Below are 15317 nucleotides of genomic sequence, written 5' to 3' on the forward strand. Positions count from 1 at the left end.
TCGCACTTAAAAATGTTTATTCTCAAGTAACTCAGCGTCTGTCAAGTTTCACAGTCCGCACTCCTTGCGGAACTCTTTCGCCTAACTCACCGCGGAACTCAGTCGCGGGACTCTTGTCACCAAAAACTCTGTCGCCGAATTATCGCCGCACGCGCGGCACTCACGCGGCACTCACCGTCTCGGAACTCCGTCGCCAAAAAAACTCCTCGCGGAACTCTCACCACAAGCATGTAACACATGCGCACGCTCAGCTTTTCTGATGGTTTGTATCCTCACTGAAAAGTTATTATTCCACCTGGTATTATTAAATACATTTAAAAAAAAAAAAAAGTGAAATATGATTTTTGGTATATTTGCATAAAAAAAGCAATAAATTAATACATTTTCTTTGGATTGAAGGTTTCTGCCTACTCAAACATAATGTGAATTAATTTCATTTGACATCTTGTGGCTACAGCAAAAAAATATTGCCAAACAAAAAAAGTTTAAATTAAATAAAAAATTTATATTTTTTCAGACATTGGAAAAATTTGTTCAGCAAAATGTTAAGTTGAGAAATATATAAAATGAGATTCCATTGTATTGATTTCACTCCAACTTTGGTTCTATATTTTCTGCTCTAAATCCTTTTACATAACAAGAAAAATTTTTATATTGACAATGTTTTCATACACAGCAATATAAAATTGTTTATGTGGAATTTTTAGAAATGAGGTTCATTGTGTGCAAGATATTGGAAATTTGTAATCGTGAGTTGTCGGAAGCAGGCTAGTGTGTGCTGTGAGGTTCCCAGGCAGTGCGCTGGGCCAGGGGAGGCTCAGACCCGTGACGCGCTGTGAGTGCAGGAACGGCTTCGACTGCACGGACACGTTCGGCAGCTGCGCGCTGGTGGGCCAGCTCACGCCCCACGTGGCACGCCTTCTCCGGCCGGGCGTGCGCAGCGTCATCCTGGACGGAGAGATGATGGGCTGGGACACCCGCCTCAAGTGCTACAAGACCAAAGGTGCGTGGGACCGTCGTTTGTTGCGTTACATCGTATTGGGCTCGTTCTTATCCTGTCTGTCGAGAGTGGTCCACATTCTTCACTGCGCCCAGTGGCATGGTGGAGGAGCAGGGAACGTCTAGGTGGTGGGGGGAAATAATGGTTTCGATATCAGATGAAATGAGCATAAATTGTGATAGTAATATTGCTGAACTAAAATACGGCTCACCTGGCTGCCCTTAATACAAAAACGTGTACATAACTAGGGTATAAATATGTAAATATTATTCTTAAATTAATGAACTTGTTTAAAGGTAAAGTAATAAATCACCATTATTAAAATGGCTATAAACAGATGACCTAATCTGTAACCAGAATTAAATAAATTATATTTATAAGTCATAAAGTCATGAAACAAATAGAGGTGGGACCGAACTCCTCATTGTCTTTATAATTGTGTCCATTTATCGTTCGTTGCTAAGTTACATGTGTGCCTGGAACACAAGACTAGTGTGTATAAGATAAACTTATTAACTAATTCCTATCTTCACGTCACCATCATTGGCTAATGATATGCCAGTGATATTGCCAGAATCTAGAAGTGTGAACACTGATGAATATTTGTTTGTTTTTCTTTTGTGTATCAGAATAGTTGGCATTATTTTTTTAATATTTTGTATGTTTGATGCAACTTTGTGAAGCCGTTTTAAACAGTATGTATATGCATTAGAACTTGGCCAGGTAAAGTGCAATGAATGCACCTGCTGCGTAGTTGTGGCAGACGAGCCCTCGGTGTCGGGACGAGCGTACACTAATGCCGGCAGGGATCAGCTTCGACGTGAAGTCCCTGCGAGCGGGCGGGGCCCTGCAGCCGTGCTACTGCGTGTTCGACGTGCTGCTGCTGGACGGGCAGGTGCTGACGAACCGGCCGTTGAGCGAGCGGCTGGCGGCGCTGCGCGGGCTGTTCGCGCAGGAGGAGGGCGTGCTGATGCACACGGAGCGCGCGGAGGTGGCGACGGGAGCGCGCGTCGCGGAGGAGCTGAACACGGCCATCGACCGCCGCCTCGAAGGCATCATCCTCAAGGACCCGGCCAGCGTGTACAAGCCCAACGCCCGCAACGCCGGCTGGTTCAAGATCAAGCCGGAGGTGAGTGCTGGCCCCCTGTTCCTCCGCACCTTCTTATCTGGTACTAACAACAACAACAAAAAAATGAAAGAATAAAATAAATGTGTGCGTGTGCTCGTATGAAGGTATGTGTCGTGTACTTGTCAACTGTTTACTCCATATATTATTTTATTTTGTTGATTGTATTGTCCTTGTATTCTGTTTTTTTAAAAAAAAAAATACAAATCATATAAAAAAAAACCCTACCTGATATCATCTCATCCCATCCCATCCAATTCTGAGGGGCTTGGCTCACCGGGCGGTAGCCTCCCGTGGTCCCCGTGGAAACCAAACAACAGAGTTTCTATGATAGAACATTTTGTTTGGGCCAAATACCGCTCTCCGCTAGGGGTGAAATATCCTCCAGATTCCTCCCTGTGCGGTCCTCGTGGGGGGCGGGGGGGGGGGGGGGATTTCCAAGCCGACCATGATAATATTAAAGCAAATGCTTGACTCTCAACTAAAATCCTGGCAGGAAATTTTTTAAGGGTTTCGTTAATTAGTATTAGTTCACTCACGGATAAAATAACTAATGTAATTATTATTACTAGTAAATATGATACCTCGGCAGGGCCACCATAGGCTAAGAGAGGTAAACGTGTCATTTGTTTGTTTGTTCCTCCGCACCATCTGGCTTCCTCCGTCACTCCCTGGATTCACTTCCCATCCGCAGCGTCTAGTCTCACCCAGGCCCTGTTCTCCTTCTCTTGCCTGCACTCATTCTGTCCGACTGGCGCTACACATAATTTCACTTTTACAGTCGTTGGAACAGGTTTATAGGTAGAGCAATCAAAACAAACTTCTCGGGAGTCAAAAATTTTACGTATTAATTTATTACAATAGTTTATTCTGGTCTTGACAATTTTGGATAATCTCAATACATATGTTGTGATGCAATATTTTCAGTTACATTCTAATTAGTAAGTATGCATGTACATAATACAAATTTATTGCAACGGAAATAAAACCACTTAAAATATTTTAAAAACATTCTCGGTGGTAACATAGCAGGCACAGTAGAAAATTATTCGTATGAGAGCTCTAAACAATAGCCAGCGCCAGACAACTGCCATTTAAGTATCATTCACATAGGTTCACACCTCTAAAAACATCGATACTCCCCCAGGTGATTGATCCCGTTAGGGCATGATCCTGGTTAGGAGAAGGATGGGTCTTTTACATGCCAGACACTGTTACCAGTGCCTAACATGGGTTCCGAGAACCGGGAAATAGATTTGCCATTTCCAATCGCTGCATGTTACTGGAGAGCGCCCGGCTAGGTCGAGAGGTTGAGGAGACCCATCCCAACTTCGGCCCCACCGAAACACCCCCAGCTCCGCCGTCCACCCCCAGACCTCCAACAGAAGCAGCCCCCTCTGAGGGATCTGAGTAGCAACGACACGGAACCATACCTCTCACATCCCTGGGACCCCTCGGTCACCCAGTTACTCGTGATCCAGCTGAGGCCTTTCCAACCTCTGCTAGCTCAGCAGGCTAGTACCCGAGCTTAAGTAGCTCAACACTTCCACTCGTCAGCAGGGCGGGGACCCCTCGGAGTGTTCTCCAAGCATAGGAGGACCACTACCACCACGTTTTCCTACTCCAATCCTGATCCTGAGCCATTAGAGGAAATCTCAGCAGGGAACTATCACAGTAAAGGATCAGTCCCGTTCAGGTATAGTGCTTTCCCGGGCAGCCTCACGGCTGCCGAGCACCCCTGAGTCCGGACATGGATGTCCTTGAGATCTACAATATCAGCATATCTCCCGCCCGAAGGTTACAGCTGTGCCAGAGCCCGGGTAGGTAAGGTAGCACCAAACCAAAGATTGCCTTAATTACTGTCCCTTAGACGATCCACCGCCCAAAGGTTACAGCCTTGCCAGGGCCCGGGTGCCCGGACCGGGAGCGAACCGCCGCCGCGCTACCACCCTTCGCTATTCCACATGCATCCTGGATTCTTCACGTTGAATCCGATGCTTTGAGACACCACCTAGGGTTTGGGGGTCCAAAACCCCCCAGTGGATTTTCTGCAGGAGCAAGGCGTAGTCACCTACCCACAGCTTACTAGTCCACCAGAATTCCCGTTCCGACATACCGAGGAAGTCTGAGGAGTGGGCACCCCCGGCATTTCCCATATTTGTTTAAACACTGGCGCCACGAGAAGGCTATGGGTTGCCGTAAGCGGGAGAGGCTATATATTCGCATCGCACGCCCTTTTTGGATCTTGCTGAGAGCATCACTCAGATACTAGAGCCGACTACAGCTCCGACACGTCATAGTTCCACTCTTCATCCCACTGGGTCGACGGGTAACCCAGTGATACGTAAGACCCTTGAGCCAGCTGCCATTTAAGTATCAATTAAAAAATTTTTTTTTACTATTAAGCTGTCTCCTCTGAGATCAACATAGGAGTGTGGGTGCGCGCTGGAGTTTTGACGTGTCGCCGCGGCTGTGTTGCAGTACACGGACGGCTTGATGGACCACCTGGACGTGATCATCATGGGGGGCTACTACGGTGACGGCAAGCACAGAGGGATAGTCAGCCACTTCTTGGTTGGTCTGGCCGTGCCCTCGCCCGTCAAGGGTGGGTATTGCACGCTCGTGCGGTCACTGAGGGCGTGACGGGTGGTGTGTCCAGCACGAGAGCAGTGGTAGATCCTGACCCGTGTTCTGGGGTCGGGACATCACTTGGAGCAGTTTTACAATTTATTCTTTAGCCATGTTCATTTTTAACTGTGTATTTTAATATTTTATATTGCTAGTAAAGGATATCCAAATTTATAAAATAAATAGTTATTGGCCTTTGTACGTACTTGTATTTGCCATTGCATGACAGTTAAAAAAATCAAAACAAGAGTTAAAAGGAACTCATGCCCTGATTCCAATCCTAAAAGCCTCATTGCAGAATCTTATATAACTATTTTTAATTTGTAGCTTTCTATGGATTCTAAAACAATATTGAAATAAGATATGTAAAACTGTGATAGGGCATCTGCTGATCGGTAGACTTGATTTTTTGTTTGGCACTTACTTATGTATGTAGCATCTATAATGTGACGTGAATAAGTTTTAGTCTCAATATATTTTTTTCTTTAATGAAATGTGCTATTGGATGGCAATTACACCTCGGATCAAGCACCCTCCTACTTGTTAGTGAACGCAGGGGCTACTGCAAACGGATTCGTCTGCTCTGGTCTTCTCTCGACATGGAGTGAAGTGAGGTTCTCTGATGGAGGAGCAGCACTAGAAGTGGTGTGGGGAAACATAAGCACTCTGAGAGAATGTTTTCAGTTGCCGGCATCTGCTGAAGATTGCTACAGCGGGGATTGAACCTGGATTGCAACTTTGGTCAGCTGATGGTTCTTGAAGTTAATTTTTTTTTCCAGATGAATCTTTATATTGTTAATATTGTAATTTTTTGCCCTATGCCTAAGGAGGGTTGTGACTGCGGGTGGGCCGTGCGAGCGTGACCTCACGAATGCGGGTGATGCAGGGGAGGATCCTCGAGAGTTCTGGTCGCTGGGGCGTGTCGGCTCCGGCTACACCAGCGACGAGTTGGCGGACCTGCTGCTGAAGATGTCGCCCCACTGGCGGCCCGTGGAGCTGGGCCGCTGTCCCCCGGGCCTTGTCTGGACCCGGGAACGGCCGGAGGTGTGGATCCCGCCGGAGAAGTCCGTCCTGCTGGAGGTACCTCTGCTCCCACGAACGTAACTGTTCATGCTTGTGTGTTCCTTCAACTCTTGTGATGAAAGGAGATTGTTCAGTTTCTCTTATTTGTAATTTTGTGTTTGCAAAAAAAATATGTATACCTACAAAAATTTTTTTTTTTATTTTTTATTTTTTTTTATATTACTGTTTCTAGGCATCTCCCGAGAACTTCATTGGGTTTCATAGATGTTACCTCTTATAAACATTTTACAAATGTGAAGACTGTGGGTTGCCCTGTGTGACGTGTGTGTTTGGGGGAAAAGTTGAATCAAGTCCTAATTTTAAAAGTTCACGTTACAAGAGCAAAGACTAACACACTCGGTGCATGCCGCTCTTTTGCTGCAAGAATATAACTCTTTGTGGATTCACAGCCAAGTTACCTTGCTGCCAGGTTGAGGCTCAAACAAAGAAGGAGGTCAGGTTGCTCGTTACGAGCCTAAACAAATTTAATAGTGCAACAAACTGCGCAGGTGCAAAGGGGAGGGATTTACTATTTAATGGAATCAAGGAGGGATGCAAACAGGGAGAGGAATAAATGGTGGGGAAACAGTCTCTCGAATTGAAGGATCTCGCTGAGTCAAGGCGGGAAGTTCAAATGTAGTAGTTCAGTGACCCTGGCCCTGGCTCACTTTTAGCATCAGAAGTCTCGGTGGTCGACGGAAGCTGTCCGAGCATTTGGCAACGCCGTCTATGGAGAAAATATTTTTGTGGAATGTCAGTTTTCAAAGTTGTTAAAATAACGTCTGTGTTGAGCCCATTAATTAAAACACAATCTGTGTTCAAGTTACATAAAAAAAACTCTTTGACACATTGCTATTAATTTTTTCTCTTCATATTGACTTGCTTCTTTATGTTGGTATGCAAAATAATAGATGAATAAAAAGTAATAGGTTACATGGAACTTAAAATTTTTAATAGCTTTTGTTTCAATTGTTTAAGCTTCTCTAGGTTAGAATGGTCAGTTTATATATCTACATGAAACTACTTTATGCAGATTCTTTTAAATTACTGTAGATGTTTTACTGTATGGAAGTACTATAAGCTTATGCATGTCGTGTTGTTTTCTTTTCTCAGGTGAAGGCAACCGAAATTGTTAGAAGCAATTTATTCAAAGTTGAATACACATTGCGGTTTCCAAGAGTTGAGAAAATTCGTTATGACAAGAATTGGAGCGAATGTCTTACCACCGCAGAGTTTGAAGATCTGAGGCAGGTAATTACATCCCTCATCACTATCGCAAGTTTCTGGTTTTTATTATTCTGTTATTTGATTTAGGTATGATTTACCGAATGTTGGGAAAATTCTTTGTTACCATTAAATTTTCTAAATATTATTTTAATCAAAAAATATTAAATTTATAAAAGACAAAGTTTGAATTATAAAATGTTTATTTACCCAAAATGTATATACCTGGAATATGACAACCTTCCAGTATGTAAATGGAATTGGAATATGAGAAGTACATTGGTACAAGTCAACCTTAAATGTAAGCTGAAAGCCTGCTACACAAGACTACCTCAAAAATTCTTTTGAAAGTTGGGCAGGGCAGGGTCTTGCAATGTTACAACATGCTTGAAAGAAGGCTAGCACTCTGTCCTTCCGGCCAACATTTTGCATCCTGAAAAAAATCCCTCCAGTAGAACACATTCACTTGTGCCTGCCTCCACATCTTCCTTTTGTGAGAAGCTTGAATGGTAATAGAGGGCCAAAAATTTTGGCCGTGTCATGGCCATAGGTTATTTTTTATTATGAAGTTTTAAGCAATAGTAAAAGAAAAAAATGAAATAAAAAATATTATTTTGTTTTTAAATATAGTTTAATTGAATACATTGTGGGATTTATATTCATTAGCGGCCCCAAAGGAACCTGGAGGCCAGCGAAAAAGATCTCTTGTCGTCTCGACCATATGACCAATCCAACGGTCAGTGACTTCGATGTTCAACCACACTCGTACAAAGAGATTCCAATGGAAAGGGGCTCCATCCTGTTGCCAATTTAAGTTTACAGGTTCACCCTCCACTATTTGGGGAAAGAGCCATTCTTTTACACTGCAAATGAGAAAAATAAAGCAGTATGCTTATCTCAAGCTGTCAACCTTAATGTAAGCTGACAGCCTGCTACACAAGACTACCTCACAAATTCTTTTAAAAGTTGGGCAGGGCAGGGTCTTGCAATGTTACAACATGCTTGAAAGAAGGCTAGCACACTGTGCTTCCGGCCAACGTTTTGCATCCTGAGAAAATCCCTCCAGTAGAGCACATTCACTTGTGCCTGCATCCACATCTTCCTTTTGTGAGAGTTAGAGTTACTCTTTACTTGTGTCCTCGAACCAATACTCTACAACACTTACAGTTATACATTTAATTTTATAACTGGGACATTCTATTGCGGACACACTGTGCATGGAAAGGTGTCTGACGTCAGCGATGATGACGATGCGTGCCGCAGAAAGCGTCGGGCCTGCTGTACTCGCGGCACGTGGACACGGACGAGCGGGCGGCCGCGTCGCCGCGCAAGAAGCAGCAGGCGCGCGAGAAGCCGTGCCTGGCGGAGAGCTTCCGCAGCTGCGACCTGTCGGGGGTGAGCCGGCGGTCGGGCGTGCTGGCCGGCCGGCAGTTCTGCGTGATGACGGGCTGGCGCGACCTCTCCAAAGTGCAGGTGGAGGCCAGGATCGCGGAGCACGGGGGCTCCGTCACTCAGAACCCTGGTGAGCGTGGTTTCGTTACCTCTTCATGAGCTCTCGACTTCCCTAGTGAAGTGGTTTCTTGTAGTGTTGTGGCCTTTAACACCTCTGCGTGCACCGGGCAAGTTGCTGTATGTCAGCACGGTAAGTGGTACATACTAGTAGCAGCGGACGTAGTTGAAATATGTGTTTGTTTGGTCCGGTACAGTGCCGAGTAGTAACCGTGGTCACGTACTGTCTCAGCTACTTTCAGCACTATCGTCACTCTGATTCGGACGCCTGTTCCTGTGGGTGATGCCTCTTTTAAATGTTCACTCCCTGTAGGTCATTACTTCAATATAATTATTCATGATGCACAGGACACAGGACACAGTTTCATTCAGTGCCTGTTTGGTTTGGGAGGGAACTATTATCTCCCCAGTTCCAAAACTGTGAGTATGTTTTCCCTTCACCTTTTCACCGGCAGTACACAGGACTCAGTTTCGGTGCCTGTTTGGTTTGGGAGGGAACTATTCTCTTCCCATGTCCAAAACTGGGAGTACCTATGTTTTCCCTTCGCCTTAACACCGGCAGTACACAGGACACAGTTTAAGTGCCTGTTTGCTTAGGGAGGGAGGGGAGTATGTATTCTCCCCCGGCAGAAGGCCCTGGTGAGAGAGAGGGGTGTGCGCAGGGCCGGACACGCACTGCGTGCTGGCGGACGGCACGCCCCTGCGAGTGCGCAACGTGCTGCGCTCGGGCCGCCACGACGTGGCGCGGCTGGGCTGGCTGATGGGCGTGCTGGGCGGCGGGGCTCCCGAGCTGCAGGGCTGGGAGCCGGCCGACCTGCTGGGCGCGCGTCCCGCCACAGCGCGCGCCCTGGCCGCGCGCTACGACAAGTACGGGGACAGCTACACGCGCCCGGCCGGCCGCCGGTCGCTCGTCTTCCCCATGGGCCAGGTCGACAAGCTGGTGGGTGCGTCCTACCGTGCCACCATCAGGGCATTGAAGTGTTATCCCCACAATTTTTTTTCTCTTTGGAAAGTAAGGAAGTATCGGGAAAGCATAAAATTAGAACAGACATATAAACTCTGTTATGTGTTAAGAAACTGTACCTTGTTTTCTTATTTTACATTACATAAAATATTTTCAGGAAGATTTTAAAGACCTGAAATCCAATAATTGCTTATGTATGTTTTCAACAAAATTTTATTCAATTTTTTTTATAACGTAAACGTACCCAATTCATATACAGTAAAATCTTTTTGTCGCGACCCCATTTATTGCGACCACCTCTCTATTACAACCCGATTTCGAGGAATCGTGAAAAAATTGCCGAAAATCTGACTGAAAATAAGTTTCTTGTGGTGAGTAGCGTGTTACTGCGTTTCTCTTGCCGAGTGCTGTACTGCCGTAGGCAGCGCATATCTAAAAATAGATACCACTTCCTATCGACCGCTGTCAGCGCTTAACAACCCCCATTCCACGTCCCTTTGCCGGCAGGGTGCAGATAAAGGTTTTTGTTGCAATGTGTTTACGTTTAGCTTTTTGCGAGTATCTAGTGTGGTACGCAGTTAAGGCAAAGCTACCTGCTGGATTTCTCTTGATTTTGATTACTATCGGTTGACAATACACAGCGACCGACTGGATGTACGCCCACCTCGAATTGTTTCTAACTGCCGCAGCGATGTTTATTTTGACAGCTCAAGCAATTATCTTTTCCCGTGGGTTGATAGAGAAAGGTCGCTTCACCCAGCATAAAAAAAAAGGCTACGCTACTTATTCCCCACGCAGGAAACACACTGGCTGCCGTATGTCTCCCCCGCATTTATCTTTCTTCTAACATTCCACGTCTCACCTCTCGCACGAGCAATAACAAAGCGACCACGCATTGGGCCGTTTTATGCTTTGTTTGGTGACAGCAGCTTGATTTTATTCGGTATATTCCTTTTCATAGGACTCTTGCTATTAAAATACATTTATATTTAAGTTTGAAAGCTTGTAAATTCCTTGCCAGAGATGACTGAACTCGAACTTGATGTGAAAAGTGACATATTTAGACCCCTCCCTCACCGCGTTAGTACCCCATTCATAATAGCCCAATTTTACGGGTGAAGGGAGGGTGAAATGAGCATTTTCTCACTGAAGGTTTTTCAAAAAAGCGAAATTGGTGTGCATGTGCTACAGGACTAGAAAACCGGGAAAACCGGGAAATGTCAGGGAAATTAAAATGGTCAGGGAATTCCGGGAAATGTCAGGGAAAATTCTACGAATTCTGGAAATTATAAAGTTGCTTATAATTCAAACAAAGCTTTGTTTTGATGCGCTCGTACCGCTACCGAACGACTCCGCTAAAAGGCTGCTGCTTAAGGCACGCGGCAACTGCAACTTTTTTTTTACTTGGTCTACGATTGTCCGTTGCAATAGGCTGTTACAACCACCCAACATAACTTCTGGCCAATCCAGGTACTCGTTTGTTCACTAGCGAACCCGGCCTTCATTTGTTCGTGTTTTGATCCTTTTTAATTTGACCTTGAGACTTTGTGTTTTGTTCCGTTCCATGCAGTGAACTACAGAACGGGCATGGCGTCGTTTATCTTTTGAAGGCTATTTTCACGTGGAATAAGATGATTACAAAGCTTATTACGTGAATTTAAAGGCATTGTTTCAGGTGAAGTTAGTTTTTGATGCGATCATAAGAAAATAAAGTGCATTTTGATAAAGAAGCAATACCAATTCTCATTTTGAAAACTACCAAGCTGATACGAATACACGTGGCTTTTGTGTGCGGTTATGTTTTTTGCTTTTTTTCTTACTATTTTTTTAATTACTTTTTTTTTCAACCGTTATAATCCGCGAGTCTTGTTGCGTGACACTTACATTGTGTATAAAAAAATATGCATAACTGAACATGTTTTTCCCCAGAATCGTTAGTTAACATTGTAAGAATGTAAGAGTATTGCATGTTGTAATGCTGCTATTGTAATTCTCTAAGTAGGCCCGTTATATTGCTAGGTGTGAATTTGTAATAGTTTTTGTATTTGTGTAGTAATATTTTTTTTAAGAATTCATAAACAATAATTTTTTAACCTAACCTGAAAATATTAATATCTACTTTTTTTTAGCTTAGAGATGTCGAAGAAAACTAATTTTAAGGAGAATTGGCTCAAGGAGTCACAGTTTCAGCATATCAAACCCTCTGCTAAAAACATAAATTCTGCGTACTGCACTTTGTGCTACAAAAGTATTCAACTCAGCAATATGGGCCGAAGAGCTCTCACCAGCCATGTCGAAGGAAAAAAACACATTCGCAATTCTGCCGTCAAAATAACAATAAAAAAACCTTATTTTACCTTATGTTGAAAATTTATATTACATTTAATCATATGCACGTTAATATTTATGGTATGTACTTCATAAGAAAGTCAGGGAATTTTTCTCTTAAATTTCTGGAAAACAGGGAAAAGTCAGGGAATTCTAAGATTCTATTTCTGTAGCAACCATGGTGTGTTATAAGGGAGCACACTAGATGGTTTGTGTGTCTGGGAGGGATGAGTTAGCCTTGAAGAATGTTACCGTGGGAAGGATGGGGTAAGCTTATGCGTCATGAAGCCGCTGCCGCCAGCCAGCCTGGCGAACATCGTGTGCGCCCACTCGCTTTGCAGAACCTACCGCTGCCATATTTTTAAAGGAAATGGCCCATTATTCTTTTGTTATTCTTACATGAACATTATTGGAAGTATTAAAGCCGACTCAAAAAATACGCTGTGTGTTAAAATAAACAGATTTTAATAATATTTCATTTAGTTTTTTTTTAAATTTTTTTTCTGATTTTCACATTTTGATCAAAATGTCCAATTTTTTGACGGTTCCCGAGAATGTATTCGTAAAATCACTGCTTCGTTAAATCCGGGATTCGTGACATCGGGGTTCTAGTGTATTTAACTACGGCATGCAGAAAACGTACATGTAAACTAACCAGTAAAAATAAACTGTCTTTTGACATATTTTCTTTAGAGGTGGACTGTAGGGCGACGAACTTGTCATGAAGGTTGAAGTGGGTTTAAAGCAAAGCCGTCTAGCATTGTGAGTGACAGCATCCTGCCATTGTACGGCTGGTTTCATAGTGAGTAGCAGTTTGGAAAGGGGGGGGGGGGGTGTTTGAAATGAACTGAAAATTTCGGAAAACATCTATTACGACCCTATTCCTGGGAACCGTGAGGGGTCGTTTCAGAGAGGTTTGACTAGCTAATTACAAAATTTTAATGATTTTTATCTAATATTTTTTTGAGAAACAGTGCTCATTTGTTGATCACGTGGTAATGCTGTGTCCAGGGAGACGCTGTCGAGCCATCGCCTGCTGACATGGCGGAGTTCGACATAGAGCTGTTCTCCGACCCGAGTCCCTGGGGGACGTTCCGCTTGTGCCGGGCCTACTTCGATAAGTTTGCCTCGGTGAGTTTCACTGCCCAGAGCTGCAGCTGTCACAAGGTGTAGTTAGTGTCAGTGAGTTGGTTGTAATAGAAGAAATACATTGTGGAACGAAATTACATATTTAAAGAAATAAAAAAAAATACCCTGTGAAATCTGAAAATTATGATTTAATAAACATCCACTGTGTATGGATAGAGACCTGAAATTTTCGCGATCGCGATAACGCGAAAAATAACGCGAATTTCATTGATTTTCGCGAAATAATACGATTTCGTCTAGTTTTCTGTATACACGCGAAATTTTAAGAATGTACGTTAACAAACTTGGTTTCATCTTGAGTTCGCCGGCATCGCCATTGTCAGAACTAAAACTAACCAACCTTAGCGGTAGCCTGCCACTGTTTACGTTTCGAAAATCACATACTTTACATGCATGTATGGAAGAACGAAATATATTGCTGCTAAGATGTGACCACAACACAAAACAAACATAATGTACGCAACCACAACTCCACGTCATACATGAGCGATACTGTTGATGTAATGGCTGGAAGGAGGCGGCAAGTTGTGAGCAAGCGGAACCAGCTTGGCCAACCCTTCAGCAAGAAATGTCCGTACGAAAATGTCATTTGGACCGTATTTCCCGATCCAGGTCCGTACATGAATTTTTTTTTTACGATTATATTAATAAAACTATTGCACAATAATGACTTCGTGATTTAATTTTGCCATGAAATAGAATTACGAAATAAACAAAATAAAATCTTGTTCTCACACAACGCAGTTATGGAATAAACGATTTGTGACGCCACAAAAGATTGCATGCTGGGAAGAATCAGCTTTTATTTCACAAACAACCGGCACTGGTAGTCATGCACACGTCTGCCGTAAGGATCAATGCTATGTGTTTGTAACGCGATTCCAGCTGAAGTATAAGATAAACACCGTACAACCATACATTGTCACTTATTTCGTTTAATGTATTGTATTTTATTGCTGCATGGGAACATTAAAATAAAATAACTTGAGTTTGTGTAACAATATGCCGAAAAATGCTGCAAGTGCGCGGCAACGTGCCGACGATTTCAAAGGCGACGGGCTATATGCACCCGATACGGCGACGTTAATGTGCAAATTTTGTAATTGTAAAGTCGCATTTGAGAGAAAAGACACCGTGATAAAGCACACTAAGAGCGAAAAACACATAACTAAAAGAAAAAAATATGATGATGGGTGTGCTGATAAAAAAATTCAGAGCTCTGTTGCAGAGTGCTTTGGTAGTGCTAAACGTAAAAAAGCAGACGTCGAACATTTGGCACTGAGGACAACAGAGGCCTTCGCTAAAGCTAACATACCTCTTCAAAAATTGGATGATCCTAACATAAGGGCATGGTTAAATGAATTTGTGGCAGGTTCTGGAGACATGCCTTGTGTCAAAACACTGAGGGAAAAGTATGTTCCTAAACTTGCTGAATACCACTTTGAAAACGTGATGGAAATTGTTAAAGATAAACAAATTTTTATCTATTCGGATGAGACTACAGATAGTCAGGGAAGATGTGTTTTTGTGGTACTCTTTCTAGTGCTCCAAGAACCAGTAGGCGAACCTCAGGTAGTAGTAGCTTCAGTTAATTTTCTTGCAAAAGCGGATGCGACCACATGTGCACAAGTTATTTCAGAATGTGTAAATAAGTATGCAATTTCATACAAGAACATCAGAGGTTTGGTTACAGACTCAGCTCGCTACATGACAAAGTGTGTCAACAGCTTGCAAGTTCTGTATGGAGATCACGTACTCCATATTCAGTGCTGGGCCCACAAAGTTGCCCTAGTAGGAAATGTGTTGTCATGTGAACTTGTTGAGGTAAACGATGTCGTAGTGAAGGTAAAGTCTGCCTTTTTAAACACTCGCAAGAGGAAACACCAATATTTGCAATATTTGCGAGAAGAAACTGTGAAACCAGATAAATTGTTTCCAATGCCAGTCAATACTCGTTGGAATTCATGGTTTCGTGCAGTGTTCTACCTGGCTGAATATTTTTTGGAAATCATTAACTTTTTCAGAAATACATAGTGACTTTCAGGAAACTAACAATGCAGGAATTAAGTATCTGATCATGCTTTCAGACAAAGAAGTATCCGTAATTTTAGCACAGTGTATTTTTGTACAGCAGCATGCTTCTGAAATAATGGATCTGCTAACGAAACTTGAAGGGTCTAAGTACCCTACATCACATACTCTGTATGGGAATCTGGAAAATATACAAAAAGGTTTGGACTGTGCAGCAAAGGGTATATTTTCCAATACGTTCGAAAACAGTAGTGTCCTCAAAAATTTGAACACCACTGACATTGCACATGTGAAGC

General features: G+C 43.3%; 1 protein-coding gene across 3 annotated transcripts in view; it reads left to right on the top strand.

Annotated features, from left to right (window-relative positions):
• The window catches only part of LOC134542843 (DNA ligase 4), a 33820-nt gene that overhangs the window by 15314 nt on the left and 3189 nt on the right, over positions 1 to 15317 (top strand). For 2 of the 3 annotated variants that reach the window (XM_063387407.1, XM_063387408.1), the window contains exons 7-14: positions 846 to 1003; positions 1807 to 2129; positions 4608 to 4731; positions 5641 to 5834; positions 6930 to 7067; positions 8304 to 8562; positions 9212 to 9489; positions 12853 to 12972. In XM_063387407.1, the coding sequence (XP_063243477.1) occupies positions 846 to 1003; positions 1807 to 2129; positions 4608 to 4731; positions 5641 to 5834; positions 6930 to 7067; positions 8304 to 8562; positions 9212 to 9489; positions 12853 to 12972 (1594 nt within the window). Of the gene's footprint in view, positions 1 to 845; positions 1004 to 1806; positions 2130 to 4607; positions 4732 to 5640; positions 5835 to 6929; positions 7068 to 8303; positions 8563 to 9211; positions 9494 to 12852; positions 12973 to 15317 lie in introns of all 3 variants that reach the window. The other variant, XR_010076860.1, reaches the window with a different exon arrangement.

This window comes from Bacillus rossius (assembly GCF_032445375.1).
Source record: "Bacillus rossius redtenbacheri isolate Brsri chromosome 9 unlocalized genomic scaffold, Brsri_v3 Brsri_v3_scf9_2, whole genome shotgun sequence".
In the NCBI taxonomy this organism is placed as follows: domain Eukaryota; kingdom Metazoa; phylum Arthropoda; class Insecta; order Phasmatodea; family Bacillidae; genus Bacillus; species Bacillus rossius.